The sequence below is a fragment of the Petaurus breviceps genome, unplaced genomic scaffold (assembly GCF_028583685.1).
Source record: "Petaurus breviceps papuanus isolate PSGF00001 unplaced genomic scaffold, PetGlider_PUasm1.0 90823, whole genome shotgun sequence".
Lineage (NCBI taxonomy): Eukaryota > Metazoa > Chordata > Mammalia > Diprotodontia > Petauridae > Petaurus > Petaurus breviceps.
Genome location: NW_027187352.1, coordinates 1,252,287 through 1,276,030, shown reverse-complemented (window position 1 = coordinate 1,276,030; position 23,744 = coordinate 1,252,287). Strand labels below are relative to the sequence as shown.

The 23,744-nt window shown below is 46.5% G+C and overlaps 2 protein-coding genes across 3 annotated transcripts in view; one reads left to right on the top strand and one right to left on the bottom strand.

Annotated features, from left to right (window-relative positions):
• FCHSD2 (FCH and double SH3 domains 2) overlaps positions 1 to 14,073 on the top strand; it is a 366,482-nt gene extending 352,409 nt beyond the window's left edge. The window contains exons 18-20 of the mRNA XM_069070809.1: positions 7,700 to 7,829; positions 7,915 to 7,997; positions 12,022 to 14,073. Of these exons, the coding sequence (XP_068926910.1) occupies positions 7,700 to 7,829; positions 7,915 to 7,997; positions 12,022 to 12,105 (297 nt within the window). The 3' untranslated portion in view covers positions 12,106 to 14,073. The remainder of the gene's footprint in view (positions 1 to 7,699; positions 7,830 to 7,914; positions 7,998 to 12,021) is intronic.
• Positions 14,074 to 19,077: 5,004 nt separating this feature from the next.
• ATG16L2 (autophagy related 16 like 2) overlaps positions 19,078 to 23,744 on the bottom strand; it is a 33,799-nt gene continuing 29,132 nt past the window's right edge. For both annotated transcript variants that reach the window (XM_069070806.1, XM_069070807.1), the window contains exons 15-18: positions 23,341 to 23,490; positions 23,107 to 23,154; positions 22,664 to 22,765; positions 19,078 to 21,633 (exon numbers count right to left, since the gene is read on the bottom strand). In XM_069070806.1, coding sequence (XP_068926907.1) covers positions 21,546 to 21,633; positions 22,664 to 22,765; positions 23,107 to 23,154; positions 23,341 to 23,490 — 388 coding nt within the window. In that variant the 3' untranslated portion in view covers positions 19,078 to 21,545. The remainder of the gene's footprint in view (positions 21,634 to 22,663; positions 22,766 to 23,106; positions 23,155 to 23,340; positions 23,491 to 23,744) is intronic.

Genomic DNA, 23,744 nt, shown 5'->3' with positions numbered 1-23,744 from the left:
GGAGTGGGGCAGAAACTTACCAGCAATAGCCCACAGCAGTTTCACACACATTATGCCAGTGTGATCCTCACCGCAATCCTGAGATTATTCAGACTGTTTCACCATGACATGTTAAAGTTCTCATAGCACAGGAAGTTCAAGAAAACTTGAACCCAAGTTTTCTGATTTAGTTTAGTGTCCTCATTATACAGATCAACCACCTATTTTAAAACAAAGATACGTAAACAATTTGAGATGCTACTTACGTGATTCTTACTTTGGTTCATTGAAAAATTATTCTTCAATTCAGTCTAACTCAAGCATTTATTAAATACTTTCTTAATTCTAGGCATTCTCTCTGCCTGTCCCCCATGCCTGGGACACTCTCCCTCCTCCTCTCCACCTTCTGACCTCCTGCTTCTTTTAAGTCCCAACTAAAATCCCTTCTTTTACTGGAAGCCTTCCCCAATCCCTCTTATTTTCAGTGTTTTCCTTCTTTTACTTATTTCCTGTTAATCCTGTATATAGCTTGCATTGTATATGTTTGTTTGCATATTGTCTTCCCTTTTAGACTGTAATCTCCTTGAGGTCAAGGACTATCTTCTGCCTCTTTTTTGTGTCCCCAGCTCTTAGCACAGTACCTGGCACATGGTATGCACTTAATGAGTATTGATTGATTGATTATTGATTCTTTGTGCAGAGCTGTGTGCTGGGTGCTAGAAAAAAAGACAATGCAAACCCTGCCCCTAAGAACAGGAACATTGGAAATGTTCCTGAAGCATCTATGGAATACCCACATTAGTTTTCTGTTCTTTAGTACTCTCCTAGAGCAATTGAACAATACGCAAACACAGATCCCTTGGACACCCTATTGGAGACTTTATTCCTCATTGTCCATGTCCTGTTATGAATACACTTTAGGCCTACTTCTTCACCCAGTTCTAATCCCACCCAACAGTACTGTCTATACTTTCCAGCCTGTCCACCAGGATAGCATGAGAGGCCCTGGAAATCTTATCTATAAAATGCCTTCATGACTCACTCCTACAGACCCCATCAGGGCAGGCTTCTGAGGAAATATTTTGCCCACCTCAATCTCAGTGATGTTCATGCCCCAGGAATGGTGCCTAAGGAAAGAACATAGGAAAGTTACTGGAAATCCTTGATGGCCCTGGCGAGATGTGAACATAGCTACATCATCTTTATGTATCAGATGTCCCTACCTCAGTGTCTGCCCCTGGCCAGATGTGTGAGTTGCCCCAGGAGGGATTCAGTACAGAAGGAATATGCTGGCACCTTTCTGCAGTTAATTATGGGATAAAGCAGAAAGGGCATAGTGAAAAATGTGAGTTTCCAGACTTTGACTCACCTCAGTTAGTGGCCAAGCGCAAAGAACAGTGGATTTCAAATGAGAAGATCTGGCTCCAGTCCCAGTTCCAGCAGCTGTTCTTAGCATCTTTGGGCCTCAGCATTCAGGGAGACTCTGAGTGGTCATCTAGTTTAGAAGAGGCCAGTTCAAATAAAAAAGGATCCCTGCAAGCCACATACTGACTTGGAACACCACAAATTAACACTATCTGTGTTGGAGTGTTTTTTATTTATTTTGTTAGATATTTCCTAATTAGGTTTTAATCTGATTCCCTTGATTTGATGCCTCTATTCTATTCCAACCTACTATACTCCAGGTGCTGTAAGTGGTCCTCCAGCTTGTATCTGAAAACTCCTAGTCTCTAGATAAGCCCCCTTAGGCTAGCCTCCACACTTAGACTCCACTTTTGTAGAATTTTCATTATCAGGAAGTTTTTCTTAATATCCAACTGAAATCTTCCCTCTTCAACATCTTCCCATTACTCCTAATTGTATCCTCTGGGCAGAGCAAGTCACATGCCTTCAAATCCTTAGAGACAGCTGTCACATTCAGCCCTCCCCCTAAGTATTTTCTTCTCCAGGCTAAATGTCCCTGTTTCCTTCAACCAGTCCTCAGTCATAATCTCAAGACCCTCCACCATCCTATTCACTGCCCCCTCTGAATTCTCTCTAGATTATCAATGTCCTTTCCAAAATGTGGGACCAAGAAATGAGTACAATGCTGTAGGTATGCTCTGACTCAAAAAGAGTATGAAAGGATACCCACTTCCCTCTTAAAGCAGCCTAAGATCACATGATCTTTTGGGGCTGTCATATTGCACTGTAGAAGTCTATTGGCCTGGGGCAGCTAGGTGGCACAGTGAATAGTGCATGGACCCTGGAGTCAGGAGGACCTGAGTTCAAATCCAGCCTCTGACACTTAACACTTGCTAGCCATGTGACCTTGAGCAAGTCACTTAACCCCAATTGCCCTGCCTTCTCCCCTCCAAAAGACAAAAAAAAAGGTCTATTGGCCCACTCGAATCCCAGGATCTTTTTAAGATGAACTGCTGCCTAACTATACTCCCCCACATCTTGTACCTGTGAAGTTAATTCTTTGATGTCCTGTCTGGGATTTGCTATTCATCCCGAATATCTTTTATCTTAATTGATTTGTTCCATTGTTCCAGCCTATTGAGATTTAACTTAATACTGACTCTCATCTAGTGTGTCAATTATTCCTTCCAGGTTTATTTCCATCTATACTTTCTTCCAAGTCACTGATAAAAGTGTTGAACAATACGCAAACACAGATCCCTTGGACACCCTATTGGAGACTTTATTCCTCATTGTCCATGTCCTGTTATGAGGCCTACTTTAGACCTACTTCTTCACCCAGTTCTAATCCCACCCAACAGTACTGTCTATACTTTCCAGCCTGTCCACCAGGATAGCATGAGAGGCCCTGGAAATCTTATCCATAAAATGCCTTCATTGGATGGCATTAAATGATCTTGTAGTTCCCTTCTGGCTCTGAATCCTGTGGCTTGTCCATACTGTGTATCACTTTTCAAAAAACTCTACAGTGTTTCCATTGGATTAGAAAATGTTTATAAGGTCCATATAAGTGCTCCATAACATTGTCCCTTCTTGGAGTTTACATTCTAATAGGAAGAGACAGAACATATGCACAGATGGAGTCCAGAGTAGACTGGGACAGAGCCAAAGCACTTGCCTCAGAAGCAGAAGGAAAGGGATGCACGTGTCAAGAGAAGCTTCCTGATGATTAGCACTATCCCTATTTGGAATGACCTGCCCCTCACAAGGTAGTGGGAGTCTTCAAGCAAAGGCTAGAGCACTGTTTGTCAGGTGTGTTGTGTGCCCTTTTAGGGATGGGTTGAACGAGACTCTGGAATTCTATAGTTCTGTGACAGGTCCCGTCCAAGGGCTTTATGAACATGAGAAAAAGAGACCACTTGGAGGTGAAGTAATCAGGGAGGACATCCTAGAGGGAGGGATGCAGCATCTGATGGACCTGCAAAGGACAACAAAGGGGTCCACAACAGCAAGAAAAATAACCAGTTTGTTTTAGACTTCAGAGTTTGTTTCTTCATCATTTTATAAGTGAAGAGACTGAGGTTCAGAGATATAAATTGCCCGTGATCACACAGCTCAGTTTAGACTGGTAGAGATGAGGATGAGAACATTCTGAGCATGGAAAACAGCTTCCATGCATGCACCACAGGGGAAGAGCAGGTCAGGATCTGGAAACAGCCAGCTGTCCGGGTTAGCTAGACTGTAGAGAATGTAAAAGGAAGAACAGTATGAGGTAAGGTTGGCACCAGATTGTGTGAGGCCTTCAGTACCAGACTGAGGAGTTTGTATTATATCCTAAGAGACAATAGGAAATCACATTTTTGAGAAAAACATCAAATTTTTGAGCATGAGCATGGCATTAGGAAGCTTATTCAGTCACCACATGACAAATAGGTTGGTACAGAGACCAGTTAGGAAACTGTTTCAATAGTCTTGGTTAGAGTGATGGATACTGAGTCCTGCTATGCTCTTAAAGCACTAAGCTATTTCGTCTGCCTGGGTGTCCCACAGGGTTCTAGCCTAGATCTCTCTTCTTCCACTTCTACACTCTCCCTCACTGTCTTATCTGCTCCCATGGGTTTAATTTTTATCTCTACACAGATAACTCCCAAATGGATTAATTGATCTATCTCTCTCCAACTGGAATCATTCTTCTCAGCTCCAATCCCACATCATTAACTGCCTCCCAGACATCTCTCAATATATGCAAATAGAATTTACCTCCTCCCCTGAATAGATTGTTCCTTTTGACTTCCCTGTTTTTCTTGAGGGCACCACCATCCTCCTCAATAACCCACATATGTAACCCCATGGTCTTTCTTTAACACTTCCCTTTTACTTATCCTTGCTCCATAGCCAGTTAATTGTCGAGTCTTGTCAGCTCTACCTCCCTAATATTTCTGAGATCAATCTCCTCTCTCCTTACATGTCTGCCACCATAGTTGAAAGGAATGAAAATATACCACCACTCGTGCCTCTCTTCCTAGTTAGCCACTCTACTTCTAGTCCCCTCACCTATCTGTCCTCCACACAACTGGCAGAATAGTTTTCCTAAGGCATAGGTCTGACTATATTAATCTCCTGTGCTCACTCCGCGTGGCATTGGGCAGGTGCTACCCTTTCTCTGCTCCATCCTTCCCCCAGGGTTACTGGAGAGATCTAGTGTGATACAGACTGTGAACATACTTGTCATCACAAAGCCCGAGGCAGACATGAGGCATTGCTGTCACACACTGATTGCTTATCCTGAACTAAGCAAGGCAGAGGGTCAGTGTCTCGTTTTGACTTGGTTTTTCCTCACCCCAGAGTTTATTCCAGAGAAATCTCAACAAGAAAGCACAGGTATAGCTCATATTTAGGCTTATCCAAATACAGTAACATGGTCCCCAGATCATCTGCAAATATTCAATGTAATTATTGCATTTTGCCTGGACAGCCTTTATTTTATCCCACAGAAAATATGGCAGATTGAGAAGATTCATAGAAGTCCCTAAGCAGATACAGAAAATACCTAAGGTACCCTCAATAGTTCTAGCATTCCACTGGGTCCCACTCTAAACCCACAGGAACCCTTTACAGGATGCACCACAGAAATTCCCTCTTCTCTCCCTCCCCCAGCTCCCCAGGATCAGAGTTTCTTGTACCGTTAGTCAATCTTCTGAACAAAGAAAATACATTGCAGTACATGCCTGTGGAACTATATATTTACCGCACAGTAGCTTCAAGCATGGTGCTAATGGACCGCAACCAGATCAGATCAGCACCGTTGAGCTCCATAGCCCCAGCTGTACTCCTCATGGCTATGAACTCTCACTGTCTGCAGTGGGTACCATTGGTCACAAAGGAGATGTATAAATGTTGGCTGTATATGTCATCTCTGGGAAGTACAGGTAGCCAGTCTTCCCTCCCCATGTCCTGCATGCTCAGTATGGAATAAAAAGAACACTGAGCTACAAGACAAGAACCAGGGTTTAAATACTAGCTATTATACTGACCATGGAAGTGTAGGCAAGTCCCTTTGCCTTTGCAAACCCCACCTGTGTTTCCTTGTCTCTAAGTTTTCCACTAGATCTGTGATCTCATCGGTGTGAATATCCCCTCCCATGATGCAAATACCCACCCAACCCCCCCGAGGTCCCTTCCAAGACTGTTGTTTTCTCATCTGTGAAATGGCAATAACAGCTGTGGCCCCCTCACAGGGTTGTTGTGAGGAGAAAGTACTTTATAAACCATAAAATGCAGTAAAAATGTGAGCACTTATTATTCCTGAGGCTAATTAAATGAACAGTGAGAATAAACTGCTGTATGAATAAATGGAAAATTAAAGTTGCTAATGGATTTTTCCATTCTGTACATCAACTTTTGTTTGCATAAAAAACAAAAACAGCAGGATGTTTGAGAAACTTCTGACCTTGGAGTCAGGAGAGCTGAGTTGGAGTCCTAGCTCCATCATCAGGGGCTGGGTGATAGTGGACAAGGCCCTTGACCTCTTGGCATCTCTGTCTTTCCCTCTGTTACATGGGTTCACAGTCCTCATCCTCAGTCTGTCTCACGACCGTTGTGATGATGATACCATGAGCAAAAGTGGCTGGGCCTCAGTGTGTGACCACATGCTGCTCTGTGAGCGTGGACCACCAGTTCTGTAACTGTTGTCATTATTTCCATGATTGTTGCTTTGGACCCTGTTACCACACAGTATTTGGGGGTTTGCCAAATGTTCATGCATATGTTTATTCCATTTAGACTGTCATTACCCAGCTCATTAGAAGGGTTTTAAAAACTTGGCCTGCCAGCTGGTGGGTGTATCTCATACCTTGGGCACCCCTTGCTCAGCAGCTTTCACCGAGTGGCCGAGCCACCAGGTAGTGGTGGTACTTTTTATGTGACACTTTGATGATGATGCCTTCCAAGGTTAGAAGGGCAGGTGTCATTGTCCTCCTCCTTCAGGGCCCGGCACTGCTCCTGTTCCACTGTATTGCCAAGTTATTGTCTGTGTGAGTGGAATCAGAGGGCTGCAGAAGTGAGCAGCAGAAGGAAAGGGCCACAGTCCCTTAGCTGCCCAGATGCAGCCTTCCCATGACTGTCCCACCTGCTGCTGACCAGAGGAATCTGATAAGAAGCTCTTTCCCAAATGAGTAAAGGGTGCATGTAGTTAAACTCCTTGAGAGCATGGGCCATTTCCTCCTCATCTCTGAATATCTCCGGTGCTCGGCACAGTCATTCCAACATAAGGGTGCAGCTGCTGTAGTTCAGAGAGAGCCGACTTCACAGTCAGGAAGGCTTTGTTTCAAGCCCTCTGACTTATGCTGTTTGGGTGACCTTGGGCAAATCATCTAACTTCTTAATGCTGCAGGCAACTCTCTAGACTGTAGATTGCATAGCACTGATCTAGGTTGGTACAGACAATTTCCCCACTGGGAGTTCCATATATCAATGAAATCATAAGTTCAGTCAAAAAGAAGCTTTATCAAATTTTATCAAAAAAAAGGATGTATCAAATTATGTTGATTTAAATCTGGAAAGAGCTTTAAATGTCATCTAATTGAATGCCTTCAATTTACAGTTGAAGAAACAGAATCTCAGAAAAGGGAAATGACTTGACCAGTATCATACAGTATCATAAGAGGTCCCCTGAACTTGTCTTTTTGAGTTGCCATATTTTCCAGAAACTCTGGACCAAGAGGCCCTGAATATGTCAAGGGTGACCTCCCCACCAGCTGATATAATTTTTTGTCCCCCAAACTGGACTCTGTGTGTCCCTAAGAGGCAAGAAGGCACCAATCAGTGTGTACCAGGCTGGGATAATGCTTGTGCAGCTGGGGTCCTTTGCAGATATGTGGACCCTCCTATCTTCACAGTCTAGAGGTTCCCAAGGGAGAATAGTGTGGCTTTTGCCATGGCCTTTTCTTCCTCCCCTTCAGGAGGGGTTGTACTACCCCGTTCCCCTCCCATGCCGTGACCCTTCCTGTTTTCTCCTCCGTTTATTGTACTACCATGAATATACACACTTCTGCATGGACTGTGAACTTTGGGCTCCACAGGCACGTTCATTCCCTTGTAATAAACCTGGTTTTCACATAAATCTCGTGACATGACCTCCTATTGACAGGTCTAAGTACCAGAGTTGAGATTTGAATCCAGGTTTTCCAGCTCCACCTCACTGGGCAGTGCCTCACTCTTCGGAAGATTTCTTAAAGTATGTCAGCAAAGCCACTAAATGCATGTGCCTCCCTTCAATCATCACAGACCTTTTAACCACTTCTTGCTTTCTTCCCAGATCTCCCCCTCCCCCAAGCCGCACAATTCTCTGCCCCCACTGCCGCTCTATGACCAGCCGCCCAGCAGCCCTTCCCCCAGCCCTGACAAGAGGAACGCGAGGTACTTCCCCAGGTCTCCATCCGTGAATGGTGAGGCTCACGAAACACTTTCCTCTGCTGCTTCTCTGTTACCCCACCTGGGCTCCACACCCATGACTCTGGTTCTCTTCTACAGAAAACAGCTTCAGCTCTGATTCTCCTGGGTTCTCTCAGCCCCCAAGACACACACCGGAGACCTCTTACGGCAAACTGCGACCTGTAAGTATCCAGGCCCAGAGGTGTGGGGGTGCTTGGCTCTTTCAGGTTAGAAAGTGGTAGCCCTGGGGTGGCAAGGTGATGCAGTGAACAGAGCACCGGCCCTGGAGTCAGGAGGACCTGAGTTCAAATCCAGCCTCAGATATTTAACATTTACTAGCTTTGTGACTTTGGGCAAGTCATTTAACCCCAATTGCCCTGCCTTCCCCCTTTCAAAAAGCAAAAGAAAAGGAAAAGCATTAACCCTGGGCTCAAGGCCTGATGCTTTAGCTGTGTTACATGACTAAGCATGACACTGTACCTGCTTGAGCCTCAGTTTCCTCATCAGTAAAATGAGTATAATCCTAGCTCTGACACCAGCTAAATAGGATCATAGACTTTAAAGATGAAAGGAACTTTAGGCAGTGTATCTATTCTTACTTTTCTTTTTACACATAGGGAAACAAGTCTAGAGAGGAAGAAGAGTTTGTTCAAGACCACAAAGCATATGTCAGCTAGTATTCACAAACAGCTTCTTTGGCTCTGGAAGTCCAATGCTCTTTCGCCTAAGTCTTCTGGGCTTCATTTTTCTTACCCATAAAATGGAAATAACAATAACTTGGGCCTCTCAAGGTTTTTCTGAGGAGAATGTTTTGGTTCTTTAGAAACAGTTAGTGACTTTGTCCCTGAGGGAGAGGCTGGCCCCTTATTCCATCTCTGTAGGCACTTTGCTTAAAGTCTGAAGTTGACCTCACCTAAGGCCATGAGATATGGTAGAAAGGCTTGTAGTCAAAGAGAACTTGGTTCAAATTCAGTGTCTAAATCTGACCACTCCATTCTCTGCACAGTCGCACTCCTTTATGTTTTTCCCATCTCTTTTCTTCTCTCTCCTTTCAAGTGAGGTCAGACTCAGTTCCCTGCCCTCTGCTCTTCTCACCATTTTGCCTAACAATCTTATTACTCCATTAGCCTCAACTTCCACTTCTCCCCAAGACCCCAAATCTACATATAGGTTAAGTCCCATACCTGTGTCTCTGAGTCAGAGTTGGAAGGAAGCAGGACGCGTCCACATCAGGACCTGGGTATCTTACTAGTACTTTATCTTCATCATATCTGACAGCTCCTCAAAAACAGTTTCTACTTATGGCATCCTCATTTCTGTCATCAGTATAATTATTTTCCCGGTCAATGCTTTTTTATTTCTTTTTTATGTTGATTTATTAAATTCAGTTTTATTTTATTTTCAAATTCAGATTCTCTCCCTCCCATCCCCAGTTGAGAATTCAAGAAAAACAAAACCCATTATGAATAATAAACAAAACAAATCCCACATTGTCCATGTCCACAAAATAACCTCCCAACATAAGCTTGGATCTGCACTGTGAGCCCATAATGTCTTTATCTGCAGGTGGGCAGCATGCTTCATCAAGAGTCCTGGAATTGTGGTCGTTCATTACCCAGATCAGAATTCCTAAGTCTTTGAAAGAGGCTCTTCCTCACAGTTTTGTTGTTCTTGTATAAGTTGCTCTCCTGGTTCTGCATCAGAACATTCAAGGCGTCCCGGGTTTTTCTGAAACCATGCCCCTCATCGTGCGTCTTGTAACACAGTAGTATTCCATCACACTCCTGTACCGTGACTTGTCCAGCTATTCCCCAGTTGATGGGCATGCTCTCAGTTTCCAGTTCTTTACCACTACAAAAAGAGCAACTGCAAATATTTTTGAATATAGGTCTTTTTTTTCCCCTTTCCTTTTTATTGGTATTGCTGAGCCAAAGGGTGGGTATAGTTTAATTGCTTTTCGTGTTAAGTTGAAAATTGTTTATATATATGTTCATAGTTCCACCACTAAGTCCCTAATGTACCCATTTTCCCATAGTCCCACTACATTTGTCATTTTTTTTGTCATTTTAGCTAATTTGATAGGTGTTAAGTGGTACTTCAGAGTTGTTTTAATTTGTATTTCTCTTAATTATTGGTGATTTAAAGCAGTTTATCATATGGCTATTGATAACCCTCTGAAAACCGCCTATACTTAACCCTTAATTATTCATCATTTGGGGGAATGGCTTTTATCCTTTTTTTTATTTTTTTGCTTTTTTAGAGGGCAATTGGGGTTAAGTAACTAGCCCAAGGTTACACGGCTAGTTTTTTTGTGTGGGTGTTAAGTGTCTGAGGCTGGAACCGAACTCAGGTCCTCCTGACTCCAGGGCTGGTGCTTTACTCACTGCGACACCTAGCCGCCCCAATGGCTTTTATTCTTAACAAATTTGAATAAGTTTCCTACATAGCTTAGAAATGGAACCTTTATCAGAGAAACTTACTGCAAAGATTGGGTTTTTTTCCCCATTTATCTGCTTCTCTTATAATTGTAACTATATTCGTTTCCCAGTCACCCTTGCCACCTCCCTCTCCTTTATATGTTCAGTTCCAAAGCCCTATCAATCATTGCCTTGTAATGACCTGAAACCTCTTCCTCTCCATCCCTGCATCACCTTCCCCAGGCCCAGGCTTCATTTCCTCCCCCTTGGTGACCCTATCAACTCCTTAACCATGCCTCCAGTCTCTCCCCATGTCTCTTTCTAGCCTCTGGGGCCAGAGTCACATTTCTGTATCCCAGCTCTGTTTCTTCCCATTGAGCAAAAACCTGCTGTGGCTCCCTCGTCTCTCAGTCCACAGAAGAAAAGCCAGATTCCAAAGCCTAGTATTTGAGGCCCTCCACAATCTAGCCCCATTCTCCTCTTCCCTCTTTTTCTCACGATGCTCTTAATTCTATTCTGACTCTCCGTTTATCTGCAACATGTGTGTTAGCTATAGGGGGAGGGTAACCAGGAGGCACTGGACGGATTGGCCTCTAAGTAGGGCTCTCAGATCCTCTGAGTCCCCTCAGCCCTCTGTAACATGGCAATAATGGCCTTAGTTCTACCTCTGTCTCACAGAGTTGTCACGAGAAAGTTGTCCCCAGCCTGAGCACCATCATCAGTGACCTCCCCTGGCAAAGCTTCCCAAAGCCTCCCACCATCTTTTAGCAGTAGTAATAGAGGCCAGGATTCCTAGAGCACCTGTGTCCCATCTGATCCTCACAGCAGCCCTGTGAGGCACTGGGGCTGTTGGTATGGTTGGCGGTTGTCCTTCACATGTGTCTGGCTGAGGCTGGTCAGACCAGTGTGAGCTCAGAAGGCTCTACCACAGGTTGGGCACAAATGGTCAGTGTGTGAATGTTTAGAGGGAGACATTTCTGAATCTGCACATCTCATGATTCTTTTAAGCTACTGCAATTCCACTTTGCCCATAGAGCACAGAGCCTTCTTTAACGCAAGCACACTGTGCAGGATCATCCTGTGCCAGCGTCTCCCACGTCTCACAATCCATTCCAGAGCTCTTCAGAGAAAATACCTTGAATAAAGTGTTAATGTACCCATTTTACAGAAAAGGAAGTAAAGACTCAAAGACATGGCTAAGGGTCAAAGGCAGGATGGAAGCCCATACTTGTCTGACTTTGTTAGTGTCTGCCTCCTTCTCAGTGTGTAAAGTGCATGTCTTCTCAGCTCCATGAAGCTGTCACCAGCTTGTCTCGTCCCTTCATTACAGGACAGGAAAGTGAGGCCCAGAAAGGCTCAGTGACTACCTACCCCACACCTTGCAGGCAGTAAGTCCTCACAGAATGCAGTGGGGAGAAGGAAGCTCTGAGGACCTTTTTTTGACCCCACCCTGACACTTAGTGCCTGGACCTTAGTTTCCTTGTCCATGAAGTGTGAGGTCTGGGCTCTGTAGTCTCCAAGGGCTCTTTCTGCTCTAGAGCTAGGATCCAGGGACCTCTAGAAACTCACTCTTTGCATCACACCCTCAGTGTCTGTGCCTCAGTGTCATCCCCAGGACTGAGTGTGTGTAAGTACAGAATGAATGGATGGGTGAATATAAGCCCATATAAGAGCAGCATTTGAACCACCAGTTTCCCTTATTCCCTTTTGAGTGTCAAGTGTTACTGTGTTCAGAGGCATCGGAGGTAGACCAGCATGCCCCTGGAGCTCTCTGTGTTCTCTCCCCCAGGTGCGGGCTGCGCCCCCGCCTCCCACGCAGAGCCACCGCCGGCCCGCAGAGAAGATGGAGGACGTGGAGATCACGCTGGTGTGATGCCAGGACTGTCGCGGAGCCCATATGCCCCGTGGTCACGGCCCACCCGGCCCGCTTTGGCCAGGCTCGTGTTTTTAAGGCGCCTTTGCATGAAGATGACTCTGTTAAGAAGCAGGAACAAGGGAGGACGTTGTGCGCAGCAGCTCCTGCCCTTGTCCTCCCTCAGTTGTGAAGATTCTGTGCCTTTGCTTGTTGTTTTCTCAGTCATCTCTCCTTCCAGAGCACAAGCCCAGAGTGGCAAATGGCCCTGGCCAGGCAGGCCACCTGCAGCTTAGGGCAAGCCTGGCCCCAGCCCCCTCCTGTCACATGTGTCAGTACAGTATATTACTGTGGCCATAGGAATGTGTTATGGACTTGCCCAGACTCCCAAGTACCATCACCTATGTGATGAGTGGTGAAGATGAACCAGGTTCTCCAGCCTCAGAAGAGGGGCAGAAGCACAGGGCAGGGTGGGAGGGCCAGCTCCTCAGCACAGTCCCTGCCGCCTTCACAGGATGGGTCATGCTGCCAGCCCCAAAGGCCTTCGTGCCCTTGGTGTTCCTCTTCCTGCTACTTGTCTTAGTAGTCACAGCCTGCCATCTCACCCCACCCCCCTGCTGGGGAAGGGGACAGGACATTTCAGAGCAGGTCCTCACATCAAGGACAGAGGCCTCATCTCCATAGGAAAGTCCCACCTGGCTGACCTCCCCCTACTGTGTATTTGCCTCGTGTATTAGAGCACCCACCCTGACCCTTCATCACGATGGACCTCCCAGAAGATGCCTCCCAGACACAACTCGGCCTTGTCATTGGGTAACCTAGGAGAGGTCCAAGTTCAGGGGACTAAGTATTATTTTCTAGTTGGCTCATCAGCCCAGCTGATAGAAGCTCAGCAACTGGTCCACAGCTGTGAGTCCAGGGAAACTGGCCCCACTGTGGCCTTGAGGCAGCAGCATGAGCCATCTGCTTCCCCAGGACTCATCAGTGTCCAGAAAACTTTTACCAGGGTCTTGAAGCCCAAGGTGAGAAAGGAGACATTGCCATTTGGCCTCATTTCAGGGCTTGGCACAAATTCAAACTAATGATGCAGTGAAGAATCCCACCCAACTCCCCCTTACAGGGAGAAAGTGTGGCTTCACTAGCAATATCAATGAGATGTCAAGTTTCTGGGGAGAAGCAGCTCCCAGGTATTTAAGGAAAACTATTTTTGTCTGCACGATTGGGAAGGGAGTTTTTCTGCCTAAAGAAGATAGAGAATTGATGACTTAGCTTAAAAGGGCTGTTTTGGGAGGTTGCTTTTCTTTTACTGTTTTATTTTTAAAGAAATCAATATTACATTTAGATGACATTATCTGAACTTTGCACACATTACTTCAGAGATCTCTGAAGCAGAGAATGCTCCCCAGGCCCCTTGACCAAAAGTTCTGCCTCATCCAAGGAAACAGTCCCTGGATTGCTCCATTTCATCAGTAACATGGACTGTGGACGAATCTCTTCTGTATTTTTTGTTCTTTCACGCCTCTTAACCTATTGATCTGTTTGAGGTCTTTTTATGTGTTTGTCAAACTTATTCTTAAGTTTAAAAAAAGAAGTGTTTTTTAAGATTTAAAAGTTTTCGGAAATGTTAGAAGCATCACGATGCCGAAGTCCAGTAAGTATCACTGCTGTTCTCTTCCTCCAGCCAGTCTGTCTGTCTGTCTGTCTGTGCCCACAGATCAAGGTTCTCCAAATTGAGAGTGTTATTGGAAATCTCTTTAGTTATATTTTAAATATTTTCTGTAAGAGCTGCTAATTTTATTTAAAACAAAAAGTTGTAAAAATGCCTCCTTTTTAACTAGGACTTGTTCGTACAGGGCACGTAATCCATGTATCCCAGTGTACAGTGTCAGTACACTGAGAACACCTGTGCAAGGGCTTCCTCTGTACTGGCTGTAAAAAGTTTGTATTTATTATGTATAAAATGTTGAATAATAAAAAAGTGGAATTAAGGCTTTGAGTTTCTTAGCTTTGGCAAAAACAGTCCCATTGATTGCATCTCCCATCTCCTCTAAAGTAGTCAGCAGTTGTGATGGGCCAACACTCTGCCTCCCCAGCCCCCATCTCCTCAAATTCAGCTCTAACTGTGAAGAATCTAGAGCCTGTGAACATGTCTGTAGATACACTAGATGCTGTGGGGGAGGACAGTGACCAAGGCAAGCATTGGGTGGTTTCTCCCAACCTCCAAAGTCCACAGTGAAGCCATAATCCAAGAGAGTCAAGTCTGACCGTTCCTCTTACATTTCCTAATGCAAGCTCACTCTGCAGACTCATCTTAGGATCACAGACTGTCGGGACAGGAAAAGGCATTGGAAGCATCATCTCCCATCCCATCCTGGCATCTCCTCTAGGGGATCATCTTAGATGATTAGGGGCTCATTGCAGAGTAGTCGAGAGCAAATGAGGTAGTGCATACTGAGTGTTTTGTACAAAACTATCTTAAAGCACTCTACAAATATCTGCTCTTAGTGTGATCACTGTAACTCCAACACAGCTCTTGTTGTCTAGAGACTTGCAGTCTAGGAAGAGAGGATCAGGTAGAGACATAAATCAGCCTAATACAAAGTAGATCAGGGCAAAGGGAGGTCCAAACAAAGTGCTTTTAGAAGTAGGAGAGATGACTTTAAACTGGGGTGGTGGGGAAGGGGGCACTTAGATCCCAGAGTAACAGTCACTGGAGCATGGGCATGGGAGTGACATGGCCAGACCTGGGCTTTAGTTGTGTAGGGGACAGACTTGATAAAGGGAAATCCATAAGGAGACGTGATATTCAGGTGAGAGGATCCGAACCTGCACTGGGTTAGGGTAGAGCAGGGTGAACAGAATGGGGCTGGGAACACAAGAGATGACACTAGGTTTCCCCTCTGCTGCTGCTGCAGGCTAAATGTCCCCAGCTGCTAATGTGACCGGGACCCCATTCCTCCCCTTAGCCCACCTGCCTTCCTCTGCAGGCTAAGCTTGTCCTCCACAAAGGCTAGGGACCAGCATAACCTGCAGCTAGAGAATTCTACCTGAAGCAAAGGTTGGGCAGTGGGGATCTGGGACAGAGGTTCAGGATGGACCCACACCCAGAGGACTGGAGAAGGAAGAGTCTCCAAAGAGGGCTGTGGAAGCAGTATTCATTTATGGAGCCACCTCCTAAGTGCCCGGCCCCACGTTCAGCCTTTGCAGATAGCTCATTTGAAGGAGGTGCTCCCATCAGCTGGTAATTTGGACAACTTCCTATTCAAACTTGTTAAGGAGGTGATAAGCTCTGCCTTTTCTTCCAGTTACCTGGAGGCGAGTCTCCTCCCTTGTTGCCTCCCCTTCCCCCGCCCCCCAGCCTGCCCTGAAGATCACAGACTGACTCACCCTGCCGCTCGCCTTCTTCATAGGGAAAGTTGTGTGCGGCCCCTGCCCCTAGCTGACTCGGGATCCTGCAGGGGGGCTGTAACAGCAATAGTTGGCCACCTACCCTTATGAGGAGAAGGAAGAAAATGTCTGAATCTGACAGGTTCATGGCCACGAACCAGCCTCGTCATGGCTCTGCGCTTTCACACTCAACAGGAAGGGAAAACTGCTAACGGAGTGGACAGTTAGAGGTGAGGAGGACTTGACCTTTCTGTCCCTCCTAAACCACCATCGCTACAAGCCCTAGCAAGTGAGGGAGCCTGGCAAGAGCGCCCTGCTTGCGCGAATAACCATTTCTCTGACCTCAGTTCTTTCATCTGTAAAATAGGGAGTCATTTCTCTCATCCATAGATTCTTAACCTTTACTGCGTCCTGAATGGGGAAGTGGGGGAAGCATTTACCAAGTCCTTGCTATACATGCTAAGCCCCCTGCTTTCCAGAATCTCACATTCTAATGACCGAGACAAGCCACATGCGAGTTTTCAGCTGCAAGTCTAATGGAAAGGTAGGGGCGTTGGGGCGGCTAGGTGGGCAGTGACTAGAGCACCGGCCCGTAGTCAGGAGGACCTGAGTTCAAATGCGACCCCAGACACTTAACACTAGTTGTGTGACCTTGGGCAAGTCACTTAAACCCCAATTGCCCCGCCTTCCCCCCAAAACGAAAGAAAGATAGGGGCGCAGGGAGGGGGAGAGAAGGGGATAAGCATCTTAAGCACTTTACAATTCTTATCTCCTTTGATCCTCTCACAAACCCTGCGAGGTAGGTGCTATTATTTTACAGTTGAGGAAACTGAAGCAAAAGCCAGAATTACTTGCCCAAGGTCACAGTGTCTGAGGTCACACTTTTGAAGCCATGTTTTCCCGACTACAGGCCAGTGCTCTATTCGCGGCACCGCAGAGCCGTCCAGGTCCCACGGCTCTCAAGGCTCTCTTCTTTAATGCCACTGACAGTCTCCTTCTCGGGTCTCAGCCTGCTGGTGCAGTCAGCACGCAGTCCCAGGTGACAGCTGAGGGCGCCGGCCTGGGCACTTTCACTCCCGGGGCTCCTGGGTCCAGGGTCTGGCGCTGTCCCCATCAGTCAGAGAGGGCAGCGACCCCAGCGGCGCCCATCTCTCCCCCAGCCGCCTTGCCGGGGCTGCTCTGCCCACCCCGGGTGTCCTACACTGATGAAGCCTGCGGACCACTTCTCAGAATCATGGTTCTAAATGTATAAAGTGCTTATAATTCCAAAGGAAGCCAATTCTCTTGAGAAAGGTATCCGCCTTTGTAAAGTGCCGGGCTGCCGGGTTTGAGCCTCCGCTCCACCTAAGACCGGCTCACAAGTTTACTGAGCAGACAATAAATGGAAAGCCCTCTGCCAGCGCAATCAATCATCAGCCGTCATCCTTCCCAGTCACCGGCTTCCAGGAGCCCAAGCTGGTCCAGGACTTTGGTGGGTGACGGACGCCCTCTGGTGGCCACTGGCATCCAGGACAGATGCCTCAAAGCCCTGCGTCTCATGGACCTCAGAGCCCTTGGGAGTAGAGATTTTTTTTTCTTTTTTTTTTTGAAGGGAGGAAGGCAGGGCAGTTGGGATTAAGTGACATGCCCAAGGTCACCCGGCTAGTAAGGTGTGTCAAGTGTCTGAGGCAGAATTTGAACTCAGGTCCTTCTGACTCCAGGGCCGATGCTCTATTCACTGAACCACCTAGCTGCCCCAAGAGTAGAGATTTTTTTAAGCCAAAATGGGTCTTTTAAGTTCATCCCTTTCATTTTACATAGGAGGAAACTAAGGCCTGGAAAAACAAAATGGTTTGATCAGCACGACCCACATGGTAGGTGACAAAGGCCAGTTCTCTTAAAGCTGTGAGCTTTGTCACTAGACTTGAATCATCAGACCGTGGTGATGGGGGACTTAGCCCACTGGACGTGGGAGTGTCTCTAGGGCTTTGCTTGCTGTTCCCTCTGCCTTACATCCTCCCTCCCTTCTGACTTGGAATCCCTCCTTTGGGTTACCTTTCCTGGTTCCTCCCCTCTCCATAACAGAAATCTTACACTCAGGGTGGCCAGGTAGCACAGTGAGTAAGAGCTCCAACCCCAGAGTCGGGAGACCTGGAATCAAATCCAGGCTCAGACACTCAGCACCACACCCAGAAATAACTGGCCGTGTAACCTTAAGCAAGTTACTTAACCCCGATTGCTTAAAAAAAAAAAAAAAGAAATCTTACACTCAACCGTAGTATTGTGTATTGTGACACCTGGGTTGGTGTCTGTGCCTTCCCTCCACATGGGCCTAGACCTGAGCAGGGGGGCATCGTCTCCCTCTTCATCACACCCACAGAGAGGAGGCTGGCCCTGAGGAAGGTGGGGTGCCCAGGGCTTCTTCCCCAAGCATTCAGAGTGCTGACAGCTCCCCAGCAGCTAATACCGGAGCCTTAGCAAGAACGAGCTAAAAGGTAAGTGGCTTGCAGCATGCCCGCAGAGCCTGTCCCTGAGCTGCTGCTCCTGCCCTGGACTGAACTGAGGGCCTATCTGGGGCTGATAGCCAAGGCCTTACCCCAGGGTGACCGTGCTCATTTTGCCTTGTGTAAAGTACACATTTTTCTTCAAATGGAGGCACAGATTTAGAGCTGGTGAGACCCTCAGTGATCACTTTATCTGGCCTTTCCATTTCACAGATACGAAAAGTGCTAAGGGGCTAAGTTGCCCAAAGTCACTCAGGAATGGAGCCCCGACTAGAACTCAGGACCCTCTGCTCCAAAGCCCTCATTGTCTGCATTATACCCCTAAAGTCTCTAAAGAGCTGGCTATCCATCAAGGCTGGCGACATGTCCTCTGTCCCTTTGCTCCCCTGCCTACTCACCCCACACCTCCATTTTTCCATCCATAGCCTTCTCCACCAAATTCCCTAGACCCATTGCCCTGGCTCTCTTCATCCCACCTACAGACCATCACATAAGGATATAAGGAGACAGAGACATGGAAGCCTCCCTCCCCATACTTATACCTCCACAGTGCCTCTGCCAGTGGAACAAACCTCACTGCTGAGTAGTCTAGCCAATGAAACTCATTATCATGGCTCCCTAGGGACACCCCTGTAAGCAACCTTTGACCCTGTCTTGGTGTGGAGTTGCTCTGGTCATGGACACAACCACAAGTCCCAGGGGTCCTGGCTCTAAGTGGTGACTCAGATGGCCAGCAGGGAGCAGAAAGGGGGGCTTAGCATGTAGTAACTTGATTCAGGGGGTGAACCCTACATTTATTCCTCAGACGCCTCTAGCTGGTGGGGTCAAGTTAAAAGCTCAGTTTGGGACTGAGGCTCTAATCATTAATCCTGGGATATAACTTCTTCTTGACCCAGTGACTCACCTCCTTCCCCCCAAGCTAAAGGCCAGCTGGTCAATCAGACGTTTTAAGGCATGTTGGTGGCATTGTGAACTGATCCAACCATTCTGGAGAGCAATTTGGAACTATGCCCACAGGGCTACAAAACTGAGCATATCCTTTAACCCAGCAATACCACTTCTAGGACTATCCCAAAGAGATCACAAAAGAGAGAAAAGGACCCACGTGTACAAAAATATTTATAGCAGCTTTTTATGGTGACAAAATATTTTAAATTGAGGGGATGCTCATCAATTGGAGAACGACTGAACAAGTTATGGTTTATGAATGTAATGGAATACTATTGTTCAATAAAAAATGATGAGCAGGAGGATTTCAGAAAACCTGAAAAGACGTACATGAACTAATGTTGAGTGAAATGAGCAGAACCAGAACACTGTACACAGTATCAGCAACATTGTGCAAAACAATGATTCAAGACAATTCCAAAAGACTCATGATGGAAAATGCTATCCACATTCAGAGAAAGAACTATAGAATCTGCTACCTTCTGGGATAAGAACTCACTATTTAACAAAAACTGGAAAATGATATGGCAGAAACTAGGTGTAGACCAACACCTTACACCGTACACCAAGATAAAGTCAAAAGGGGTACATGATTTAGTTATGAAGACTGATACTATAAGCAAACTAGGAGAGCAAGGAATAGTTTACCTGTCAGATCTATAGAGAAGGGAAGAATTTATGACCAAACAAGGGAGAGAGAAAACATGAAATGCAAAATGGATAATTTTGATTACATTAAATTGAAAAGTTTTTGCACAAAGCTGATGTAGCCAAGATTAGAAAGGAAGCAGGAAAGTGGGAAGCAATTTGTACAGCCAGTATCTCTGATAGACTTCATTTCTAAAATATATAGAGAACTGAGTCAAATTTATAATACAAGTCATTCCCCGATTGATAAATGGTCAAAGGATATGAACAGGCAGTTTTCAGAGAATAAATTAAAGCTATAATCAAATGAAAAATGCTCTAAATCACTATTGATTAGAGAAATGCAAATCAAAATAACTCTGAGGTATCACATCACACCTATCAGATTGGCTAACATGACAAAACAGGAAAATTATAAATATTGGAGATGTGAGAAAATTGGAACACAAATGCATCGTTCATGGAGTTGTGAACTGATCCAACCATTCTGGAGAGCAATTTGGAACTATGCCCAAAGGGCTATAAAACTGTGCATACCCTTTGACCCAGCAATACCACTTCTAGGGCTGTATCCCAGAGAGATCATAAAAACAGGAAAAGGACCCACATGTACAAAAATATTTATAGCAGTTCTTTTTGTGGTGGCAGAGAATTGGAAATAAATTGGGGAATGGCTGGATAAGTTATGTATATGAGTGTAATGGAATACTATTATGCCATAAGAAATAATGAGAGGGGTGGCCAGGTAGCATAGCGAGTAAGAGCACCGGCTCCAGTGTTCAGAAGACCTGGAGATCAAATCCCAGGCTCAGACACTTAGCACCCACCCAGAAACACCTGGCCGTGTAATCTTGAGCAAGTTACTTAACCCCAGTTGCTTAGGGGCGGCCAGGTGGCTCAGCGAGTAAGAGCACCGGCTCCAGTGTCGGAATGACCTGGGGATCAAATCTGGGCTCAGATACTCGGCACCACACCCAGAAATATCTGGCCGTGTAACCTTGAGCAAGTTACTTAACCCCAATTGCTAAAAAAAAAAAGAAAAGAAAAAGAAATAATGAGCAGGAGGACTTCAGAAAAACCTGGAAAGACTTATATGAATTGAAGCTGAGTGAAGTGAACAGAACCAGGAGAACATTGTACATAGGAACAGCCACATTGTGCGATGACTGACTTAGCTCTTCTCAGCAATGCAAGGATCTAAGACAATTCCAAAAGATTCACAATGGAAAATGCCATCCACATCCAGAAAAAAAAGCTTTGGAGTCTGAAAACAGATGGAAACATGCAATTTGCTCTCCTTTCCTTTTGTTCTGTTTTATTTCTTCTTTTCTCAGTTTCTCCCATTAGTTCTAATTCTCCTTTACATCATGACTAATGTGTGTTTAATATGAGTGCATATGTAGAGCCCATATCAGATTGCACACCATCTTGGGGAAGGAGGAGAGGAGGGAAGGAAAGGGGAGAAAATTTAAAATTCAGTGAATGTTGAAAACTTAAAAAAAAACCACGGAGGCTAAATGTACATTAAAGCATACTATTTTCACCATTTTGTTTTTCATGGTTTTTCCCTTTTGTTCTGAGCTTTCTTTTACAACATGACTAAAGTAGGAATATGTTTAACATGATTGTACATGTATAACCTATATCAGATTGCTTGCTGTCGTGGGGAGGGTGGAGGGAGAGAAATGTGGCACTCAAAATCTTACAAAGATGAATTCTGAAAACCATCTTTACATGTTAATTGGAAAAAAAATACTATTAAGAAGATTTTTTTTACAAGTTTAATGCAGAAAAAAACCACCCCTTTCTCTCTGAATGTTCACAAAGACGGATTCTTTAAGGCAGGACACAGTCCCTTCCCCCCAGCCCTGCCCTTGGTGCGCCCCCCTGGTATCTTAGGCTCTGGAACCTGCCAGAGCCTTATCCAGTACCATGGGGGAGGAGAGGCAGAAGCAGAGGAAGGGGCTCCCAGCTCCAGGGGCTTGCAGGGCCGGGCTAACTCCAAAGCACGGCCTTCTTCCCCTGATCCACACTTACGACATGTGTTCCAGCATAGCACCAGGCTACTGCATTGATGGAGACACTATCAACAGAAGCAGAGAAGGGATATTAATACTTGGGAGAGGCGGAGGGGAGATTAAGTAAGGGACAGTCAACAATCCTGGGTCACGAGCGTGCTGGATGGCGGCCTGGGGTGACAATCCCTAGACCTCAGCTTCCCCATACATAAAATAGGGGCGATCACCCATTATCTGATTGGACCCTCATGACATCCCTATGACAGTAGATATAGGATTTGTTCCCATTTTACAGGTGGGAAAGCTGAGGCTGAGAAAGGAAGGGACAGGACCAGGAACATCATCATCACCATCATCATAGCAAACATTCCTGGAGCACTTTGAGGTTTGCAGGGTACTTTACAAATCTTGTCTCATTTGATTCTCTGCCACTTGGGAGGGAAGTGCTATTATTATCCCCCTTTTATGGAAGAGGGAACTGAGGCAGCCATAGGTGAAGTGACTGGCCAAGCTAGTGTGTATCTGGGGCTTCCCTACCGGAGGTCTCTCCATCCCCAGAGTCACCTCACTGCCCCACCAAGGCTATGTGGGGCCACCCTGGCTGGTGACAGAGATGACCTCAGAGGTCATCTGGCCCAGCCAATGACAAGCAGTCATCCAGTAGCTGCCTGGAGATCTCTGGTGACAGGGAGTCCAGCGGAGGCAGCCCTTCTTTCTATCAGTCCACAGTCTGCCTCGATGCACCTACTTCTCCCCTTCTCCTGGCTCTGCCTCTCGAACCCTCCCCATGTGAGAGCCCTTCACACATGTCCCCACCATATTGTCTCTCCTCCAGATGTAAACATCCCCGAGTTCCCCTCGACCTATCTGGGTACACTGTGATCTCCAAGAGGGGAAGGAGCCACTTCCTAAGGTGTGGGTTAAGAGGCTGCGGAGGGTCCCTTTGGACCGTATTCTGGATTTGGAGCACTAAGCAGTTCACGTTTATCTGGAGCTAGAGACACGTAGAGAATCCAGAGAAGAGCCAGCCCTGCCCAGGGTGAAGCCCACCCCTTGTCCTCTCCCCAAGAAAGTTGGACCCCAGCGCTCACTCACCTGTGGGGCCCATAGAGGCTGGTCTCCAGCTTGCTGCTCTCCAAATTCCAGATGTAGAGGCCACCATCGGCAGAACCAGCAAGGGCATAGCTTTTATCTGGGCTAGAAAAAGGAAGTGTAGGAGACTGAGCTACTCAGAGGTCTACAGGAGGTCAGGAGGGAATAGACGACCACACACAGTCCTACGTGCTGATCAGTGAGCTGTCTTCTCCCCATTGGCACTTCCCTGCTCCTCTCCCCCCCCCCAGCCCTCTTCCTCCTCCAATTGCCTTGTTGAGGATGGGAGGATAAGGCCAACAGGAGAAGAGATCTGCCCTGAGGGAGTGGCAGGAGGGCTACTGGCTTGCTGACAAACTGAGTGTACACAGAGGGCTCAAGGATGAGAGACTTGGTAGCGGAAAGAATCCTAAAGGGACTCTGGGGTAGACTCCGTCCATACTCACCTGAACACAGCTTTGGTCCAATCTGAACCACACTTGAAGCCGTCAGCCCTGAGGACACAGGAGAGGTGGAACAAGGTGGGAAAGGGCAGAAACCCCTGGGCCTACTTCTCCATCCCCATCCAATAGGAATCCCTAGAAGAATCTTGGTTCTGCCATGCGGGGTGTGGAATAGGAGATGGGATGGAGACAAGGGAGGGTGTGGGAGCTCCCACCACCATGTCCTCCCTCCCTCACCTGAAGACCTGGCGGATGTTGTTGACCCGAAGGTCAATGAGCTTAAGGGCGTCATCCCGGGAGCAGCTGAGGAGGTGCATCTGGTCATTGCTGATGCTGAGAGAGGTGACCCTTCCCTCCACCGGAATCACCTGTATGCATCGTGGGACCCTGGAAGGCCACACGACCAGGGGAAGATCAGAGAACCACACACACACACACACACACACACACACACTCACACAGACACACTCTCACACTCACACAGACACATTCACACTCACACAGACACACACACATACAGACACACTCACACACAGACACATTCATACTCTCACACATACAGACACACTCACACTCACACAGACACATTCACACTCTCACACAGACACACACACACATACAGACACACTCACACTCACACA